The sequence below is a fragment of the Mustela nivalis genome, assembly GCF_964662115.1.
Source record: "Mustela nivalis genome assembly, chromosome: 11".
In the NCBI taxonomy this organism is placed as follows: domain Eukaryota; kingdom Metazoa; phylum Chordata; class Mammalia; order Carnivora; family Mustelidae; genus Mustela; species Mustela nivalis.
Genome location: NC_139030.1, coordinates 86,098,417 through 86,117,387, shown reverse-complemented (window position 1 = coordinate 86,117,387; position 18,971 = coordinate 86,098,417). Strand labels below are relative to the sequence as shown.

The 18,971-nt window shown below is 41.5% G+C and overlaps 2 protein-coding genes across 10 annotated transcripts in view; one reads left to right on the top strand and one right to left on the bottom strand.

Annotated features, from left to right (window-relative positions):
* Nucleotides 1-6,770, bottom strand: part of USP37 (ubiquitin specific peptidase 37) — an 85,615-nt gene extending 78,845 nt beyond the window's left edge. For 2 of the 8 annotated variants that reach the window (XM_082691469.1, XM_082691474.1), the window contains exons 1-2: nucleotides 6,449-6,768; nucleotides 1,784-1,924 (exon numbers count right to left, since the gene is read on the bottom strand). The gene's annotated coding sequence lies outside the window, so the exon portion shown is untranslated. Of the gene's footprint in view, nucleotides 1-1,783; nucleotides 1,925-6,274; nucleotides 6,347-6,448 lie in introns of those variants that run through there. The other 6 variants (XM_082691471.1, XM_082691476.1, XM_082691470.1 and 3 more) reach the window with 4 other exon arrangements.
* A 67-nt stretch (nucleotides 6,771-6,837) lies between these two features.
* CNOT9 (CCR4-NOT transcription complex subunit 9) overlaps nucleotides 6,838-18,971 on the top strand; it is a 31,424-nt gene continuing 19,290 nt past the window's right edge. The window contains exons 1-2 of one of the 2 annotated variants that reach the window (XM_082691551.1): nucleotides 6,838-7,250; nucleotides 18,023-18,202. In XM_082691551.1, the coding sequence (XP_082547677.1) occupies nucleotides 7,227-7,250; nucleotides 18,023-18,202 (204 nt within the window). In that variant the 5' untranslated portion in view covers nucleotides 6,838-7,226. The remainder of the gene's footprint in view (nucleotides 7,251-18,022; nucleotides 18,203-18,971) is intronic. The other variant, XM_082691552.1, reaches the window with a different exon arrangement.

The following is an 18,971-nucleotide window of genomic DNA, read 5'->3' as shown; positions in this document are numbered from 1 at the left end:
CAAGCTTCTGTATTCTCCTCTGTACCCTGTGCTTGCTTCTAGTATAACATTGTATCATAAACTGTTTACTTCTTTGTCTCTATCTACACTTTGCTATTTGAAGACAGTGAATATATTCTTTAAACTCTGAGTCCTCATTATGGCAGTGTCTGACACACAAGAAACAAACTTATTATTCAAGAATAATGAAATCAGTACTATCAATTCTACTCAATTTACTGTTAAAATATACAAGAGCAGATACTGAAGCCATAAATCCCTCTTAAATGGCCAATACAGGGTTATATTTACTAAACTCTTTATAAAAGTACTACTAGGCACTGTAATTCATATAACTCATTTTTTGAACACTGCATCTAAGCCTTTTCTATGTGCATCTGAACTTTTCTACTAAATGCAAAGCTGTCTTCATATCTTAATCAAAATTCAGTAAGAGAAGGGCTTGGTCAGTTAAGCACCTATCTGCCTTCAGCTCAGGTGATGATCCCAGAGTCCTGGGATCGAGTCCCACACTGGGCTCCCTGCTCAGTGGGGAGACTGTTTCTCCCTCTCCCTATGCCGCTCCCTCTGCTTATGCTCTCTCTTGCTCTGTCAAATAAATAATAAAATCTTTTTAAAAAATTCAGTGAGACAAAATCATTTGTGGAAGAACAAGAATTAATACGCAGTTACAGAATGCATTAAAGCAAAAACATTAGTAAACCTGCTTAAACTGGGATTCATACTATTCATTGCTCAATGAAGAAACTTCATTTTAAGAGTTCTGCCAAACTCCCTCACCTTTCCTGAAATGTAATTAGGGGTCAGGGTACCAATTAAAAGAGAAAACAAAGCCCCATTACCTTAGTGTTTTTTTTATAGACCAAAGTAAGTAAAGGTCAATAACCTTAAATTCCTCTAACAAAACATATTTTTAAAAATTACATTATTCAACAAAATTGGAGGTGAAGATTTCCAAGTCCACTAAAGCACATGAGAAAAAACTTTATTGCTTACTTCTGTTTCTATATATAATTTCTCTGTACAATTCTTAAAACATTTTGATGCAAAGATTTAAGTATATGAAATTTTACTTCAGATACTGAATACTTCCTTGACCATTTCAACTAGCAACCGTTCTTTCCTCTAAGGAAAAAAAGAAGACCCTAAAAGGTATAGGACATAAAATTTGTAGAACTAACAAAACTTTTTCTTAATCCTTTAATGTAGTCCATTCCTGGCTCTTGCACTAAATGAATTAACTACATCTACTTTTATACATTCATTATACTATCAAGGTTTGTCCTATTCTATTAAGAGAAAAAAAAAAAAAAACAAAATAAAACTAAGTTTATTTTTCAGTATGCAGCATGATCCAGTTGTAACAGTTAAACTTTCTATGAACCTAGGCCAATGAGAAGGCTTCTTTGAACTCTATGATGCTAATTCCCTATCGAAGCAACATTACTGAGACAAGGTGTAACAAGATCAAATTATTCTTTAAGTAGGTCCAAAGACAGTCCTCTTTCCCTAACTTTTCTCACAATTACTAGAATTCCTGTTTAACTCTGAGCATTCTATGAAAGCTCAATCAATAATATTGACAAAAATGTTTCCGTACCCTGTACGGTTATTTAAATGCACATATTTTAAGTACTACTATGAAAACATCCTTATGTAGGGGGTGTTCTGTGGTAGACCAAGCATGCTAAAATAAAACCATTACTACAAAATAGAAGAACTGTTAATTCTCGCCAATTTGCATACTCTTGGAAACATACATCCAAATAAAAACATTACTTACTTTTCAGTGACTTTTACTGAAAAACCCTATGTAATAACAATTCACCTTTATTCTGATCCTTGTGCCAAAGGCAATGCACTCTTCTTGGGGAACTACTCATATTTTGCAGCTATGCCAGTTCTCCGGAAGCCATCAACTCAGCTAAAGAAAATATAAGTGTGCCTTTTTAAAAGAATCCAATTTACCAAAATTAAAATTTTTAAAAAAATCAATCATTTTATACAACAAAGATGAACTCTTTTTGATTATTTAAAAACTACAAGCTACCTTACTAAAAACATTTAAAATATAATGCTTAAGATACACACATATACACACCATCGACTTTAGGGATTTATCTGTTGTGCAAAATGAGGGACTCCAGGCCTGTACCTTATCCATTTGTGTTCTTGGTGTATTTATCTCTGCTACATTTTGAAACTAAGAGGGCAGTGAAAAAGAGTATATTCTTTGTTGACTTTATAAACATTGTTACATAATGATATCTTAAGTCTGAAAATACCATTTCCATGATGTGCTGCTACAAATTTCAAAAGGTGAGTAAATTTGGTTTTTACTTTTCTTTATGGGTTTGTTACTCAAATTTAGGCTAAGTCTCAACTGTCCCTGAAGTTCTAACCAAACATCTTTCACTGCCCTCTTGAATGCTACAATATCAACTTTAAACTCATTTGTTCACTTAGTAAAAAAATGACTGAGTTACTTTAATTTGACAGCACTGTGGAAAGAATACAAATGTGAAGATGATACAGTCCATGCCCTCATTATCAGAGGCTCCCAGACTTCTCTACATTTTCCTTCCATCCAGAAAAGAAAAGAAAAAAAAAAAATTAGCATCAGCTCTTCCCTCTTTCTCATTCATCTAAAACCCAGCCTTTTCATAGCTGCTACCCTGATTTGGAAACTCCTCATTTTGCCATCACTCCCACCTAATATTTACTATGCAATTACTGACTAAGCATAGTGTTAAGCACCATGCATGTATTATCTCATTTAATTTTCCCAATAATCTTAAAAGACAGGGATTGTTATCTCTATTTCTCAGATGAGGAACTGAGACTTAGATTAAGTTAATTTATCTGGTTATGGATTTATTAAGAGACAAAACTAAGTCTAACACCAGAACCCACGTTTTTAACCACTACCACGGTGCATCCTCATAAATGATTTGCAGCAACAATCACTTTCCAGTCTCCATTCTCTCAGGATGTTTCTATCCAATGAATCCTGTGCCCTACAATGCCCTCTCTAAAGAACTACTCTCTCTTGGCAAGTGAAGAGTGCACTATTTGTCTCCTTAACTTTCTCCTAAGTGATTGGGGGTGGGGGCAGGAACCTACCTTATTTCTTTTGTACTACAAAAAAATAAGCACTTTAAGTGCTAACTACTTGTTACCGAAGCCAATTCTCTCCCAAACATTTTTTTAATTTTTATTTTACTATGGTATAAATATTTAATACGAGATCTATCCTCTTAACAAACCCTTAAGTGTACAATATGATACTGTTAACTACAGGTACAATGCTGCACAGCATATCTCTAGAATGTTCTCTTCTCGCTTTACTGAAACATTCTCCCTGACTGAAACATTTTTAACGGCTCATCACTACACATAAAATTAACCCAAATGCCTTTCTGTGTTTGGCACTCATTCACTTCCTATATTTATTTCCATTTTTCAACACAAATCCTGTTCTATATACACAGATTATTAAATTTTAATGCTTTCCACATCCACAAACAATAACTTACTTAAATATGGAACTTTCCTTTATTTTTGGAAATCTCATCCTCACTATGCTCATAGTTTAACCTATTGGTAAAATATATAAACCACTGTTCTGATTTCTAAGAGCTTTCTTTCCTAAAAAGATCCATAAAACAAATGCAGAGATAAAATTAGTGTATGACTAAAAGGGAGAAATCGACCTAGATAAAGTTTATCTTTAATTCAGAGCCTACAATCTGAATGATTTCTATGCCCTAAGCATGAGTAAAATCATCCATAGCTGGAAAACTCTTGGGTTATTCTCTTTTGCATCCTTTAATTTATCAGAAGAGTGAAAACGTTCTTGTCATCAGATGACATCAGTAAACTAGTACTCTGAAAGACATAATGGTTCCTAAAACAAGCTCCAGTTTACTTATTCACTTAACAAATTCTTGAGGAGTAAAAATGAAATAGCTCCTAGCATATATTCTAATAGGATACATGCTTTAAATAATCACACAATATATAATTACAAGTTCTAAAAAATAATACGAATATAAAGTACAGGCATGACAAGACATTATAATAGAGTACCTGATTTAAGACTTGGGGGGTAGAAGGAAGAGGCAAAGGCTAAGCTACTATTTAAAAATGAGTTACACAGGGATGGTCATGCTGGAACAATCAGCATGTGCAAAGGCCCAATAGTTGGAAAATAACCTGGTGTGACTAATGAAATGAAAAGCAGTGCAGCTAGAGTTTAGTGAGCAAGAAGGGGCTGGAGCAAGATGAAGCTAGTGAAGCAGGGAAGAATCAAGTTATGTAGAATCCTGTAGACCACAGTAAGGATTTTGAATTTTACCCTAAATATAATAAACAGTTTAGTGATGGGAAACCCACTGAAGCAGAGAAATAACATGTTACTGTTGAATGGAGAAGTGATTGTTTGGGTTTGGGGAGGAGAGTAAAAGGAGGAAGAATGAAAGAAAATAGGGCAGACAATAATACTGAAGTGTTGCAGCTTATAACAATTACAATAACAATGGTCATTGGCTATTTACTGTGTGCCACGTGCCATTTAATCCTCATAACAATCAAATAAGATGATTATTATTCCCATTTTTACAGATGAGAATATAAGGAACCAGTGACTAATTAAGTCTGGGTGAAAGATTTGTGTCTTGAGCTCAAAAAAGTGATACTGAAGATGTATAGAAATACATTCAGACATACAGATGACCCTTGAACAACATGGGTTTGAAATGTATGGAGTTACATATACACAATTTTTTTTCAATCAATACAGTACTGTAAATGTATTTTAAGATTTTCTAAACACTTCTTTTGTCTAACTTACTTTACTCTAAGAGTACAACGTAAAATATATATAGCATACAGCGTATGTATTAAGTGACTGTTTATGCTACTGGCATTCCAGTTAACAGTAGGCTATTAGTAGCTAGGTTTGAGAGGAGTCAAAAGTTACATGTGGATTTTCAATTCGAAGGGGTCCATGCCCCTAACCCTTGCGCTATTCAAAGGCCAGCTGTGTTGGATATAGAATACAGAACTTAAAAATACATGGGATGAAGTAGAAGTCAAGAATGGACTTCAAGTTTCTAGCTTATGTTAGTTGATAAATGAATATGCCACTTAATGAAATAGAATACTGAAGGACAAAGAATTTGGGATACAGAGAGAAAAATTAAGACTTTGGTTTTAGATGTATCATATTTGAAATTCCTAAGGAATAAAAAATCAAGTGAAGATGTCAAGCAGACAACTGAACTGGTTATTTAATCTTGAGCTGAAAATAAAGGGAAAAGGCTGGAAATTAAAATTCTTAAGTCTTCAATATACAGGTGGAATTTAAAGCTTAGGACAGAAGAGTAAAAAGGTGAACAAGACCCTCACACTAAACCCAGATACTCCATTTCACTTCATTAAACATCTCTCGCCGTGATCATCGATTACTTTGATGTCACCAGGCTTTACAATCCTCATTCAACTTTATCTTTCAACAGAATTCAACACTACTGATTACTTCTTTCATCTCTTTTTACAGAAGACTCGCCCTCCTCTATACAGTTATTAAACACCAAGAATCCCTCCGTGCTCCCTCCTGGGTCCGTTTTTTCTATACTACACTCTCCTTAGGCAATTTCATCCACATGCATAACTTCACTTACTATCAACATGGCAGATGATATACACACATTAGTTTATACAGCCTGCCCAGAACTCTCCTCTGAGCTCCAACTGCCTCCTTGACAGCCTGTCTCAGGCATCTTTTCCAGTTAGAGACTGGTTAGATACTGCCTACCCGCCCCCCACAAAAGGCATTTAAATAGAGCCGAAATTTTGAAGACGATTATCACAAAACCACTACAGGCCAACTCTCCAGAACACAGGATTTTATCATCAGTGATCATTTCCTTTCATGGATCATGACCTAAAATAGGTAAACCTGACAACCTGGTCTGATAACTAGAAGACGCGGAACAACCAAACGCACGACAAAAATACAATTACTGCGTTTTAGTGATAAATGATTCGGAAAGGGAAGATGCAGAATGGTCAAGAGTGAATGTCCAAGGCCTGATGGGTGCGCGGCAACGGAAGACACCTGAAGAGACAGTAGGCCTTGCTAAGGGGCGAGTGGCGGACGACGACAGCTCCCAGCGAAAAGGGGCCAGGTTTGGGTTGCGGAGGAAGAGCGTGACAGTAAAGACCAGGTCAAAGAAGAGGGAAAGCCTGGGGGGGAACCCAAGAGGAATACCTGTGAGGCCCTGGGAGCGTCGTGGGAGTAGGGGTGAGCTAAGCAGCAGCGGGGCGAACTCCAGGAGAGTGAACACCGAGTGGGCGGACCGCAGGCAGGGGGGGGGGGCGGGGGGGGAGGGGGACCTGGGGAAAACGGCTCAGTTGAGAAGCTCGTCGGCCCGGCGCGCCTTACCTGTGCCTGCGGGTCCGGAGCCCGGCACTGGCCTGCCGGAAGCAGAGAGTCCGTGCGGAGGGGGAGGAGCCGGGGGTAAGGAAGGAAGGGACACCGGGCACGAAAAAGAGGAGCCGCTCACTCCCCCTAGTCAGGGAGAGCGGCTGATGGCGGGAACTGTGACCACACGCAAACACGCACGCACGCACGCACACTCGACGCGACCACACGAAGCGCGTGCGCGCAGGCCTACAAACTCCGCCCCTCCTGAGCCTTCGTCCCGCCCCAGGAGGGAGCGAAGTCTGGACGAGACAGCCCCGCCCCCGCCGTGCAGGAGTACGCATGCGCACTCTCCACTTCGCGCCGGGTGGACCTCCCACCATTTCCCTCCTACACAGCCCAGTCGGGCATGCGCACTACTTGTCCTCCGAGACTGCTCGGCTTTTCCCGCCCTTCACTGGCCTCTGGAGGAGAGTCAGAGTTCACGCCCCTCTCTGGGGATACCTGCTCGAAACCAGAGGATGCGGGGACTAGTAGGTGGCGGACGTCCTTCTAGCCCAGAATCTTAAGGGGCAAAGGACAGACTTTGGGACTGTAAACTCCGCCGGGAGCTGGGAGGCGGGAAGAGGTGTGTGGGCGGGGTCAGGGGTGAAAGGTCATAGGGCTGCGAAGGGGGCGGAGCGAGCCGGAGGCGGATGGCGGCTGCCGCGGCTCTTCATCTTTGGCGGCAGAGCCACTGAAACGGGGACGCGGCTGCGACGCGTCCGGCAGTGGGAGAAGAGCGGCGGCCGCTCCCAACATGCACAGCCTGGCGACGGCTGCGGTGAGTGACTGGGCGTTCCGGCCTGGGCCCAGACCCTCTCTAGCCCCGCGTTTCGGCCTGCTCTCCCAGGTCCCCGTGTGGGGCCCGGACTCCAGCTCCTTGCCCTCAATCTGCGAGGCCCCGGCCCTCTCCTCGTTGCGCCTTGACTGTGGTGGAGCCGGCCCCCACTTTCCTCTCTGTTGGCTCTCGCGGCCTCCTTCGCCGAGTATCGCGTTCTTTTCCGGCCCCGGGGCCTGGTCCCGCGCCTGAGCGCCTCCCTCGCGGCCGGGACCGGCCATTCATTGATTCATTGCGCTGACCGACGGTTTCAGGGTGCCGGTTGCGTGCTGGGCGCCGGCGGGGATGAAGGGGAATTCCTTGGTCAATCTGACACGGCCCTTGCTCTCAGAACTCACTGCCCGGGCACTTCGCAGCGGGAAGGAAATGGCTTCTAACTCACACCACTTACTTTACAGGTGGAAAATAGGAGACCGGGAGAAATGAATAATTATTATGCCCGACTTACGATACTCTGCGTTTAAAACCTTATTCCCACATCTCATTTTACCAGGGCGATCTCTGGACAAGAAAAACGGATGTGTAATACACCTGTCTGAACTAATTTTTTGGCTTTCCATTGCATTTAGATAAAATCCAGATTTCTTGCTGTGGCCTACAAGGCCCTCCCTCTACCGTACATACCATACGGTCTTTACCCACATTTACGGTCTAGTCTTAAGTCACTTGCTCCATAAGCTCCAGCCACATTGGCCTCCTGCCCATCCCTTATACCTGTGCTTTTACATTACACTTGCACTTTCCGATCTCTATTCCTAGGACGCTCTTCTTACCACTTACCCCACTCCCTCCAATTGCACACGCACATACACACTCAGCATATGGATGTAACTGCCTCTTCTTCCCTGGGGTCTCTTCCTAAATCTTCCTAGAGTAACCTTCCCTGACCACTCTATTTAAAGAAGTTCTGTAGCCCCCAACTTATCTGTTAATATCTTTCTCAGCGCTGATCTCAATTTTGTCATTTTTGTACTCATTTACTTTCTTGTTGACTTAAGAATAAGGAGGAAGTCCCGGGGGTCCTGTTTACATGGTTACCCCAAGTGCCAGGACAGTTCCTGGCACAAAGTAAGGGCACAAACACTTTGCTAGATGAAAAAGTATGTATGAGGGAGATGACTACTGAGAGCACACACCCATAATGGGAAAACGAGATCGTATGATTGGAGTGCACTCTTCTGAATACTGGTGACATTTATCAGTTACACTAAGATGAAGTGACTGAAGGGGGTAGTGTACTGACATTGCGTTATCAGGCAAATGACTTAAGTATTAAATAGAGGACCAAAAAAATTTCTTTTGCTTTAAATATAGAAAGTGAAAAGGTATGCTGAATATGACCAGACTATAGAATACATTGTCATTTCCAGGGCCAGTGGCATCTCTGCCCCTGTTGCCATGTTCCTAAGTATTTGTAAGTACTCAGAGTGGATACCTTTCCATCTTTCAGTTAGAGGTGATTACAACTTCGCCAGCTTGTTTGTTTCTTCTCCCAAATTATACATGTAATTTGGGAAGAAACAAGTCAGATGATGAGGTTGCTGAGGGACACCTGGGTGGCTCAGGTGGTGATCTCAGGGTTCTGGAATCCAGTGCTGCATCGGGCTCCCTATTCAGCAAGGAGCCCGCTTCTCCCTCTGCCTGCTGCTCCTCCTGTTTGTGCAGGCGTGTGGGCGCTCCCTCTCTCTGACAAATAAAAATCTTTGGGGGAAAAAAAAAAAGATGAGGTTTCTGCTGGTAGGGGAGGGGCAATTTACACAAGGGATTCTTCTAAGCTTGGCTTGTCTAGTTCCTGGACATCTGATTATGTCTTCTCAGGCTTTGATACTAAACTGCTCTTTTCCCCGTGACTGTCTAAACTCTATTTCTATTCACTTCCTTTTCTTTTCACTTGTTCCCTAATGCATCTTTTTCTTTTTTTGATTTATTCATTTGTTTTGAGAGAGTGGCGGGGCCAGGGAAGGGCAGGGCAGAGAGAGAGAGAGAGAGAGAGTGTCTCAAGCAGACTCCCTGCTGAGTGTGGTGCTCCACAACCCTGAGATCATGACCTGAAATCAAGAAGTTGGATGTTTAACGGACTAACCCACGCTGGTGCCCCAACCTAATGCATCTTTTGAACAGCCATTAGAGCTATGGTTCTTTACTTGTGATAAATATGCAATACTTGTTTCTTCAATTACATTTACAGTGCTCTACATTGATTTAAAATTTAAGCTTTTAGATAGATTTTCATCTGTTAATGCTATTGGGCTCCCGCAGAAGCTCTGAGAAGTTCCTTTGTGCCACTCATTCACTAGACTATTTGTTCACTGAGGAAATGGAAGCATAGAAAAGTTGAGCCACCTTTTTCCCCATCATTCATGCATTCTTATAAACTGCCTGTATTACTCTGATCTACATAAAGGACAGTAGTGGTATATATTACTGGAAACTGAGAAGAGTTAATGATAACATGCAACAGTTCCTACAATAATCTAAGTTACTTGAGAAGATTTTCTTTGTTTAATGATGACAAGTTTTATACTTGTGTGTAACCTTTATTTTTCTCTTTTTTAAAATAACAGGTAAGGGATGCTTGTGTGGCTCAGTCAGTTAAGTGTCTGCCTTTGGCTCAGGTCATGATCCCAACGTCCCGGGATCAAGTCCCACACTGGGCTCCCTGCTTAGCGGGGAGCCTGCTTCTCTCTCTACCTGCTGCTCTCTCAATCTCTCTGACAAATAAAAAAATAAGTTTAAAAAAATAAAATAACAGGTAAATCATCACTTCACCTAGGGAGATGGTACTATCAAAGGGGAATGTGAGGGGCGCCTGGGTGGCTCAGTGGTTTGGGCTGCTGCCTTCGGCTCAGGTCATGATCTCAGGGTCCTGGGATCGAGCCCCGCATCGGGCTCTCTGCTCCGCGGGAAGCCTGCTTCCCTCTCTCTCTCTCTCTCTCTCTCTGCCTACTTGTGATCTCTGTCTGTCAAATAAATAAATAAAATCTTAAAAAAAGGGGGGGGGGAATGCGATCACATGAACATAGGATTTTATTCACTAGAGGGAAGAATTGAGAATTTGGCAAGTATTTTAAATTTTGACCCTTGAATAGTATTTTATTAGGCTAGAAATACACAATGTGTGTTTGTCATACTTTATATACATTTTAATGTTGCCATTATTGCTACTACACAATATAATTTCTCACATCGGTGAAATAGGGACAAATACCATGCAGGATTATCCTAAAGATGAAATAAGAATATCAAAGTAGGGGCGCCTGGGTGGCTCAGTGGATTAAGCCACTGCCTTCAGCTCGGGTCATGATCTCAGTGTCCTGGGATCGAGCCCCGCATCAGGCTCTCTCCTCAGCGGGGAGACTGCTTCCCCCTCTGTCTCTGCCTGCCTCTCTGCCTACTTGTGATCTCTCTCTCTGTCAAATAAAATAAATAAAATCTTTAAAAAAAAAAAAAAAAAAGAAGAATATCAAAGTACTTGGTGGTTGCCTGGGTATAGTCCTTGTTTACATGACTTGCTCCCATACTTGAGCCTTGGGGCTAGAATTCCTGCCTCAACAAAGTAACAAATCACTTTGTTGTGGACTTTGAAGGTTGTTTCAGAGTAGTAGAACTACAAATCTTCCTATACTATGTGGGTCTTTAATGAATGTTGCTAGGTGGCTAAAATAGTCAAAGGTAAGCCTTTAAGAGATTCACTGGCTATGCATTTTTTTAAAAATTTCCCCACTAGGAGACCCTGGGTGGGTCAGTCGGTTAAGTGTCTACCTTTGGCTCAGGTCGTGATCCCAGTGTCCTGGGATCGAGTCCCGTGTGAGGCTCCCTGCTCCTTGGGGAGCCTGCCTCTTCCTCTCCCTTTTCCTGCCACTCCTCCTGCTTGTTTGTGTGTGCTCGCACTCACTCTCGCTCACTTGCTCTCTGTCAAATAAATAATTTTCCCGCTAATTGGCACTGGCAGTTTTAACATCCTTATATACATGTTTTCCCTTCATTTTCCACCTAACCAGTAGCATCATCAGTACATCTTTTTGTGGGAGCTGTGCCAGACTCCCAGATGCTCTCCTCTTTGGCAAGTAAAAAGAATATAGTGCACTCTGAGGGATCTGATTTATTTATTTATTTATTTATTTTTTCACTCTGAGGGATCTGATTTATTTATTTATTTTTAAAGATTTTATTTATGTGAGAGAAAACAAGCAGGGCGAGGTGCAGAGGAGGTGGGGAGAAGCAGACTACCCATTGAGCAGGGGACCTGACGTGGAGCAGAATCCCAGGACCCCAAGACCATGACCTGAGCCGAAGGCAGACACTGAGCCAACTGAGCCACCCAGGTGCCCTGTGAGGGATCTGATTTAAACACTGTCTCCTCCCGTGTCTTCTGTTGAAGCTTCAAGCAAATTGCCTAACCTTTTTGGTTGTTCATTTCCATTTCTGTAAATTTTTAAAATTTTATTTATTTGAGAGAGAGCATGAGAGGAGGAGAGAAGTCAGTGGGAGAAGCAGACTTCCTCCTGAGCCAGGAGCCTGATGTGGGACTTGATCCCGGGACTCCAGGATCATGACCTAAGCCAAAGTTGCTTGACTAACTGAGTCACCCAGGAACCCCAGCATTTCCATTTTTAAAAAGATATTTTGAGGGGCGCCTGGGTGGCTCAGTGGGTTAAAGCCTCTGCCTTTGGCTCAGGTCATGATCCCAGGGTCCTGGGATCAAGTCCCGCATCGGGCTCTCTGCTCCGCGGGGAGCCTGCTTCCTCTTCTCTCTCTGCCTGTCAAATAAATAAATAAAATCTTTTTTTTTTTTTTTTAAAGATATTTTGAAGAATATTCTGGCCCTTACAAAGATATGAGGATAATGAAGCTAATATAATATTTCCCTTTGGCATTATTTAGAAAGTGTGTTTTCTTGGATTATCATCATTAGGTAGACACCAAAGCTACATGTTGAGTCATTTCCAGACTTAGGAAAATAATTTCTCATTCAGTCTTCTGCCATTCCTTTTTTTTTTTTTTTTAAGATTTTATTTATATTTTTGACAAAGATCACAAGTAGGCAGAGAGAGAAAGGGGAGGAAGCAGGCTCCCTGCTGAGCAGAGAGCCCAATGCAGGGTTCGATCCTAAGACCCTGAGACCATGACCTGAGCTGAAGGCAGAGGCCTCAACCCACTAAGCCACCCAGGCGCCCCTGCCATTCCTTCTTTATTCACTGTCACATATTTATTGGTAGGAAAACCAACAGGTATTTTGGCCCTTGAATATAAAGTTGTATTGAAAGATTTGGTTATTTTCTGTTTAAAAAAGCCATCAACATTATTGTTTAAATTTACTTGATCCATTAAACAGAAAAGAGGAGAGTGAGTCCCTCCTAAATTTTGATAATATTAAATATTAGTAAATCATAAGTTAAAAGAATTTTAGCAATTGGCTTAGGAATGTTTAGAAGTGATCTTTAAATAGAGAATGGGAGGAAGAGGAAACCTGCCATGGTTTACTCATAGTTTCATCAGTTTTAAAATGAGGATAACAACCAGGTGGTTCTGATCATTAGATGAAACCATGTTTTAAGGGGCGCCTGGGTGGCTCAGTCGGTTAAGCGTCTGCCTTCAGCTCAATCATGATCCCAGGGTCCCGGGATCGAGGCCCGCATCGGCCTCCCTGCTCGGCAGGAAGCCTGCTCCTCCCTCTGCCTGTGCTCGCTCACTCTCTCACTCTTGCTCTCTCTCTGACAAATAAATAAAATCTTTAAAAAAAAAAAAAGTGTACCTGGGTGCCTGGGTGGCTCAGTCAGTTAAGTGTCTGACTCTTGGTTTTGGCTCAGGTCATGATAGGGTTGTGAGATCAAGCCCTGCATTGGGTATGTGAATTGTCACCCTCAGGGTGCCTGGGTGGCTCCGTTGGTTAAGCATATGTCTTTGGCTCAGGTCGTGATCCCAAGGTCCTGGGATCAAGCCCTTTGTGGGGCTCCTGGCTCAGCGGGGAGCCTGCCTCTCCCTTTCCCCCCTGCTCATGCTCGCGTGTGCGCGCGCGCTCTCTCTCTAATAAATAAATAAATCTTTAAAAATAAACACATCTTTCTCTGCCCTGCTTGCGTACACATGCTTTCTCTTTCTCTCTCTCTCTCTCAAAAATACATACCTGTGTAAATTGTACAGTATAAGTTGTTCCGTCTCTCATTCACCTCACTCCCTCTTTCACTTCTCACACCCTTTTAGGAAGACCTCAATTTCTAGATTCTCATGTTTTTGTGAAAGGTGTGCCTAAATGGTCCTTGGGATTTAGAAGGAGAGTAAGATACATTTGGGAGTTTTATTACCATGAAGATCTAGTGAGATGCTGGAGTTATGCTTTGGAATTTTATTTAAGGATAATGTCCAAAGTATTTCATTAGTTGTTAATATTAGTACAGGTGACCCTTGAACAAGGTGGGGATTAGGAGTGCTGACCCCAATCCTCACACACAGTCAAAAATCTGAACATGCAACTTTTTTTTTTTAAGATTTTATTTATTTATTTGACAGAGAGAGATCACAGGTAGGAAGAGAGGCAGGCAGAGAGAGGGGTGGAAGCAGGCTCCCCGCTGAGCAGAGAGCCCGATTCGGGACTCGATCGCAGGACCCCGAGATCATGACCCGAGCTGAAGGAAGCAGCTCAACCCACTGAGCCACCCAGGCACCGTGAACATGCAACATTAGACTGCCCCAAAACTTACCTCCTATTCGCCTACTAGTGACTACTAACTTTATCGATAACAGTTGATTAACACCTATTTTGTAGGTTATAAATATTACATACCATATTCTTGTTAAAGTAGAAGAAAATGTTAAAGCAAATTGTAAGGAAGAGAAAATATACTTAGAGTACTGTATCGAAGAAATCTGCGTATGAGTGGACATGTGCAGTTCAAACCCATGTTCAAGAGTCATCTGTACTTATCAATACGTAACTGAAAATGTAAATATATTTTCCTTTTTTTAATTTTCCAAAATAACTAAACTTCTGCATGTATTATAAAATTACCTGTTGATGTATGTGGGGGAGATGTGCATGTGTTAGTGTGCATTAGTGGCTATCACTAGCTAGATTATTCCCATGTGAACCATGATTTGACATAGGGAATTATGTCAAATGGTCTCACTGACTTTCTTACTAGAATTATGATCATCAAGTATCTTGTAATCTCAATTAAGTTGAGAATTTCTCTTCACCTCAATGGTATCATTTATGGTGCTGATTGTTTTTCAGATTCTAATGAACTCATAGCAGTGACATTTCAGTTTTTGTCTGAGATGTTTACATATTCCCTGTCTCTTGTCTAGGTCACAGGAAATGTTTGTTTGTTTGTTTGTTTTTTGAAAGTCATCTTTAGATCAGACCTAATCTTTCAGGCAGGTGAAAAGCAACCTTAGCAAAGCAGTTAAGAGAACAGACTCTGTTGCCAGGCTGCCTGGGTTCAAATTTTGACTTTGGCACTTAAGTGTTAAATAAGTTCTCTGTTCCTCTATAAAGTGAGGGAGATGACAAGTATTTATTTGGGATGGTGCCTGACAGAGTAAACACTACATGTTAGCTTCCATTTTTATTTTCAGAAAAAAATTGTATTTATCCCATAACAAATTGGTATTTGGTGGGTTTGAACTAAGTCCTGCTATTAAGTTGGGAGCAAAATTCACCAGGGATAATGTAAAGGAGGGTTCTTATCCCAAGGATTTCCTGGCATCAGACTGCCCTTACTGCCTTCCCATTGCTAGAATGGCTACAGAGCCCCTAGCTCTCTTGGAACCAAAGCCCCATGGAAGCTGCAGTTCCCGTAAGTAGTCTCAAAAGTTTGAGTATTTAAAAAAAAAAAAAAAAAAGTTGGTGTGTTGCTGGCAGCAGGTGGCCATGACCTTAGTTACCCAAGTTGTCACCAGGCATTGGCCCTTTAGGGTGTTCACATCACTCCAGGGGCACCATCCCTTTGCTGGAGACAGGTGGGCTTTGGGAATGGAGTGTGTAGGGGCGGGGCCTGTGTCCAGAAGCGATGATATGCTGGAGTGGGGGCTATAGGTCCATCCTGCTGTTCACCTGGGGCTCCCCAGGGCAGCATGAGGATAGGAATTCCAGATACGAGTTGCAGGCTGGCTCTAGTGGGGGCAATAGAGCTTACTGCTGGTGGTGTCCGGGCGACAGGACTTTAGGGAGAGTTGAATGAGTCATGACTAATCAAGACAGATGCTGTATTGCTGGAGGAGTGTCTGAAGCCCCTTTAGTTACTGGATTGTGGGTTGTCCAAGGGACTGGGCAGGAAACCCAAAGCTAAAATTTTAGCCCTTGTTTCCACTGAGCTTTTAAGATGATGTAATACTTTAAATAAACATACCCTGTCTTCTGGTAGGAATTACATTCCCCAAAATAATTTTAAGTTGAGGGCCTATGTAGAGCAGTCTGGAAAGTGCACGTGGTGGGTCAGTCCTGCTTTTGCTGTTGGGTGATGGAAGGACTGCCCTATTCATATTGTTGCTGTGGGAGCCTGTGTTTCCTTGAGGAGCATCACTGGAGGAAGCTACAAAGCACCTTCTGACAGATTACTCTAAGGCACTTAAGGAAGACATGAGCTGCATGGTATTTCAGTCCATTTAGCAAAACGCCTTGTGGTTCATTCTGTCAAGTGAAATGATAAACATTAAGCTAAAAGCTTATCATCAAGCTTCCATTTAGAGAAGGCTGCTGTTCAGCTTGAGTAGAATGATTGTGAGTACACCTGATAGTCTGTCTTAACTTTTGTTCTTCAACAAAGACAGTTGTCCTCTCAGTTCCTCATCTTTCCGTATGGATGATGGTAAGGTCGTCATTCTGTCACACTAAGGTATAGTGGGAACATGTAAATGCCATGGGAAGCTGTGTGATGCAGTTCAAGAAGGCACTGGAATATGCAACTGCATACTTGGTGAATTGAGGAGGTTAATTCCTCTGAGTGTTAGCTATCTCATCTACAAGTGTAGTTGCCTTTTTTCTACCAATTCACCCTGTCTACCTATCTATTCCCCTTGGTTGGTGGAATTAAGTGAGAAAATATTGGGCATAGAGCTAGAAATCATGAATTTGTTAGGACATTAGAACTAGAAATAGAAATGGTAGTCATTTTTCTAGTCTATTATCTTATTTTCCAGAAGAGTAATTAAGGAACTTAACCAAGGTCACAAGGTTGTTTGACAAGTATGAAGAATTACAGAAATGCTCAGGTTTTTTTGGAATGGTGTGATGCTTTAGTACAATAATGAAAGAATGTTCTCTCTGTGGCCCCTACATGAGTAAGTAATGAGTGATTCTCAAAGGGACTGTTAGAGTATGTATAAGAATCATTAGAAGGGGAGCATTTCCAAATTACATAGGTTTTTCTGCTCCATGGAAGAGGATGCTGGAATTACTGCGGAAGGACCAGCAATGGGTGGAGAGGGTATAAATTGTTTTCTTTCAGGAACTGTTATAGGTATATGCTTTTAAAAAGTTTAAGCTATGCAGTAGATTTTATTGTATACAACAAAAAGTAAATTAGGGCACCTGGGTGGCTTAGTTGGTTGAGCCTCCAACTCTTGGTTTTTGCTCAGGTCATGACCTCAGTGTCTTGAGATTGGGTCTTGAGATTGAGCTCCGCATTAGGGTCTTCCTCCAGAGTCAGCTTGGATTCTTCCCCTCTCCCTCCCACTCTGTTCCCTCCACCCCCCACCCCATGTGCTCACATGCTCTCTTGGGCGCTCTCGCTCTCAAATAAATAAATTTTTAAAAAATTAAGTAAATCTCTCATATAGGTTCCTACCTCAGCAGTAATTACAGTTTTTTGTTGTAGTTGTTACTGTTATGTGTCATACTAGAAACATTGTATATGAATATATAAGAATACAGTTGTGTATATTAATGGATTATATTTAAGGTTCTGTACCTTTTGTCTTTTTTTCTATTTTGTATCAGCACATATAGAGCTATCTTTTAAAAAGGGCTACATAGTATTACAAATATAGATGTACCCATACATATTTAAATTTTCCTTTGATAGAAATTTACTATTTCAAGTTTTTGCTTTTAAAACAATGCAGCTGGGACGCCTGGGTGGCTCAGTCGATTAAGCCACTGCCTTCGGCTCAGGTCATGATCCCAGGGTCCTAGGATCAGAGTCCCACATCAGGCTCCTTGCTCAGCAGGGAGTCTGCTTCTCTCTCTGACTCTGCCTGCTTGTGCTCTGTCTGTCTCTCTTTCTCTGAGAAATAAATAAATAAGTAAAATCTTAAAACAAAACAAAACAATGCAACAGTAAACGTCCTGGTGTATCTTCAGTACAGCCCAAGTATCCTTGGTTGAATTCCTGAACATGGAATTACTAAAGGATGTATGCATTTTAGATTTTATTTTTTAAAGATTTTATTTATTTATTTGACAGAGCAAGAGCACAAGCAGGGTGAGTGGTAGGCAGCAGGAAAGGGAGAAGCAGGCTCCCCGCAGAGCAAAGGGAGCCCGATGTAGAACTCAATCCCAGGACCCCGGGATCATGACCGGAGCCGAAGGCAGTTGCGTAACCAACTGAGCTACAGGCACCCTGCATTTTCGATTTTGATAGATTGGCTTAAGTGTATATATTTAGAAAAGCTCTCCTGGTATTTAGAAAAAAATATATTCCTTCTAAAGCAGAGTAAGACTTGGTTTGATTCTAATGAAATTCACATGTTCACTTTCTTGTTTTCACTTAAAGCCTGTGCCTACTGCACTGGCTCAGGTAGATAGAGAAAAAATCTATCAGTGGATCAATGAGCTGTCCAGTCCTGAGACGAGGGAAAACGCTTTGCTGGAGCTGAGTAAGAAGCGAGAATCTGTTCCTGATCTTGCACCCATGCTGTGGCATTCTTTTGGTACTATTGCAGCACTTTTACAGGTGGGTATATATCCAGGAGTTGCAGGTCAGTCCTGTTCCCCACACCGTCTCTCTGCCTTGGCTCAAATGATTTTGAAGTCTTGAGTAGAATGATTTTTTAAATGTCAGCATTTTAAGAATCTGTTTTAGAAAAGTAAGGTGCTTGTTGCAGTGCAGGTTAATAGATCTCACCCAAAAGATATATTTAATCTGAGATTAAAAATCTGTATTTTTAACAAGCAGCTGCCCCATTCTTAAGTCATTCTGATGCAGGCAGTCTGAGAACCACACTTTGAGAAACACAGCTTTAGGACTACTACAAGACATTTCTAGATTTCTAGGTGACATAGGAGAAAAAGTGGAAGGCAGAGTATAAGAACTGCAGAGTATATTCTGGTGAACAGAAATGTTAAGATATAACATAGGATTAGAGGATTAGAGGTAGGTATGCTTGTACATTAAAGAATAAATCCCTGAAATGTGGTTCTGACTGTAATGGTCATTGGTGAGAAATAAGTTGATACAGCATAATCCTAAAATATCAAGATAATAGCATAATCATCCTTTAAAGTATTGTCTAAAATTCCCAATAATTTTTCAAATCTGTTACGTAAATTTGCATTCAGTTTCTACTTCATGTAGCCAAGAAACTAATCTTTTTAAAATTTATTTTTTATTTTCATTTTTTAAAGATTTTATTTATTTATTTGAGAGACAGAGAGTCTAAGAAAGAACATGAGAGGGCAGAGGGTCAGAGGGAGAAGCAGACTCCCCGCTGAGCCAGGAGCCC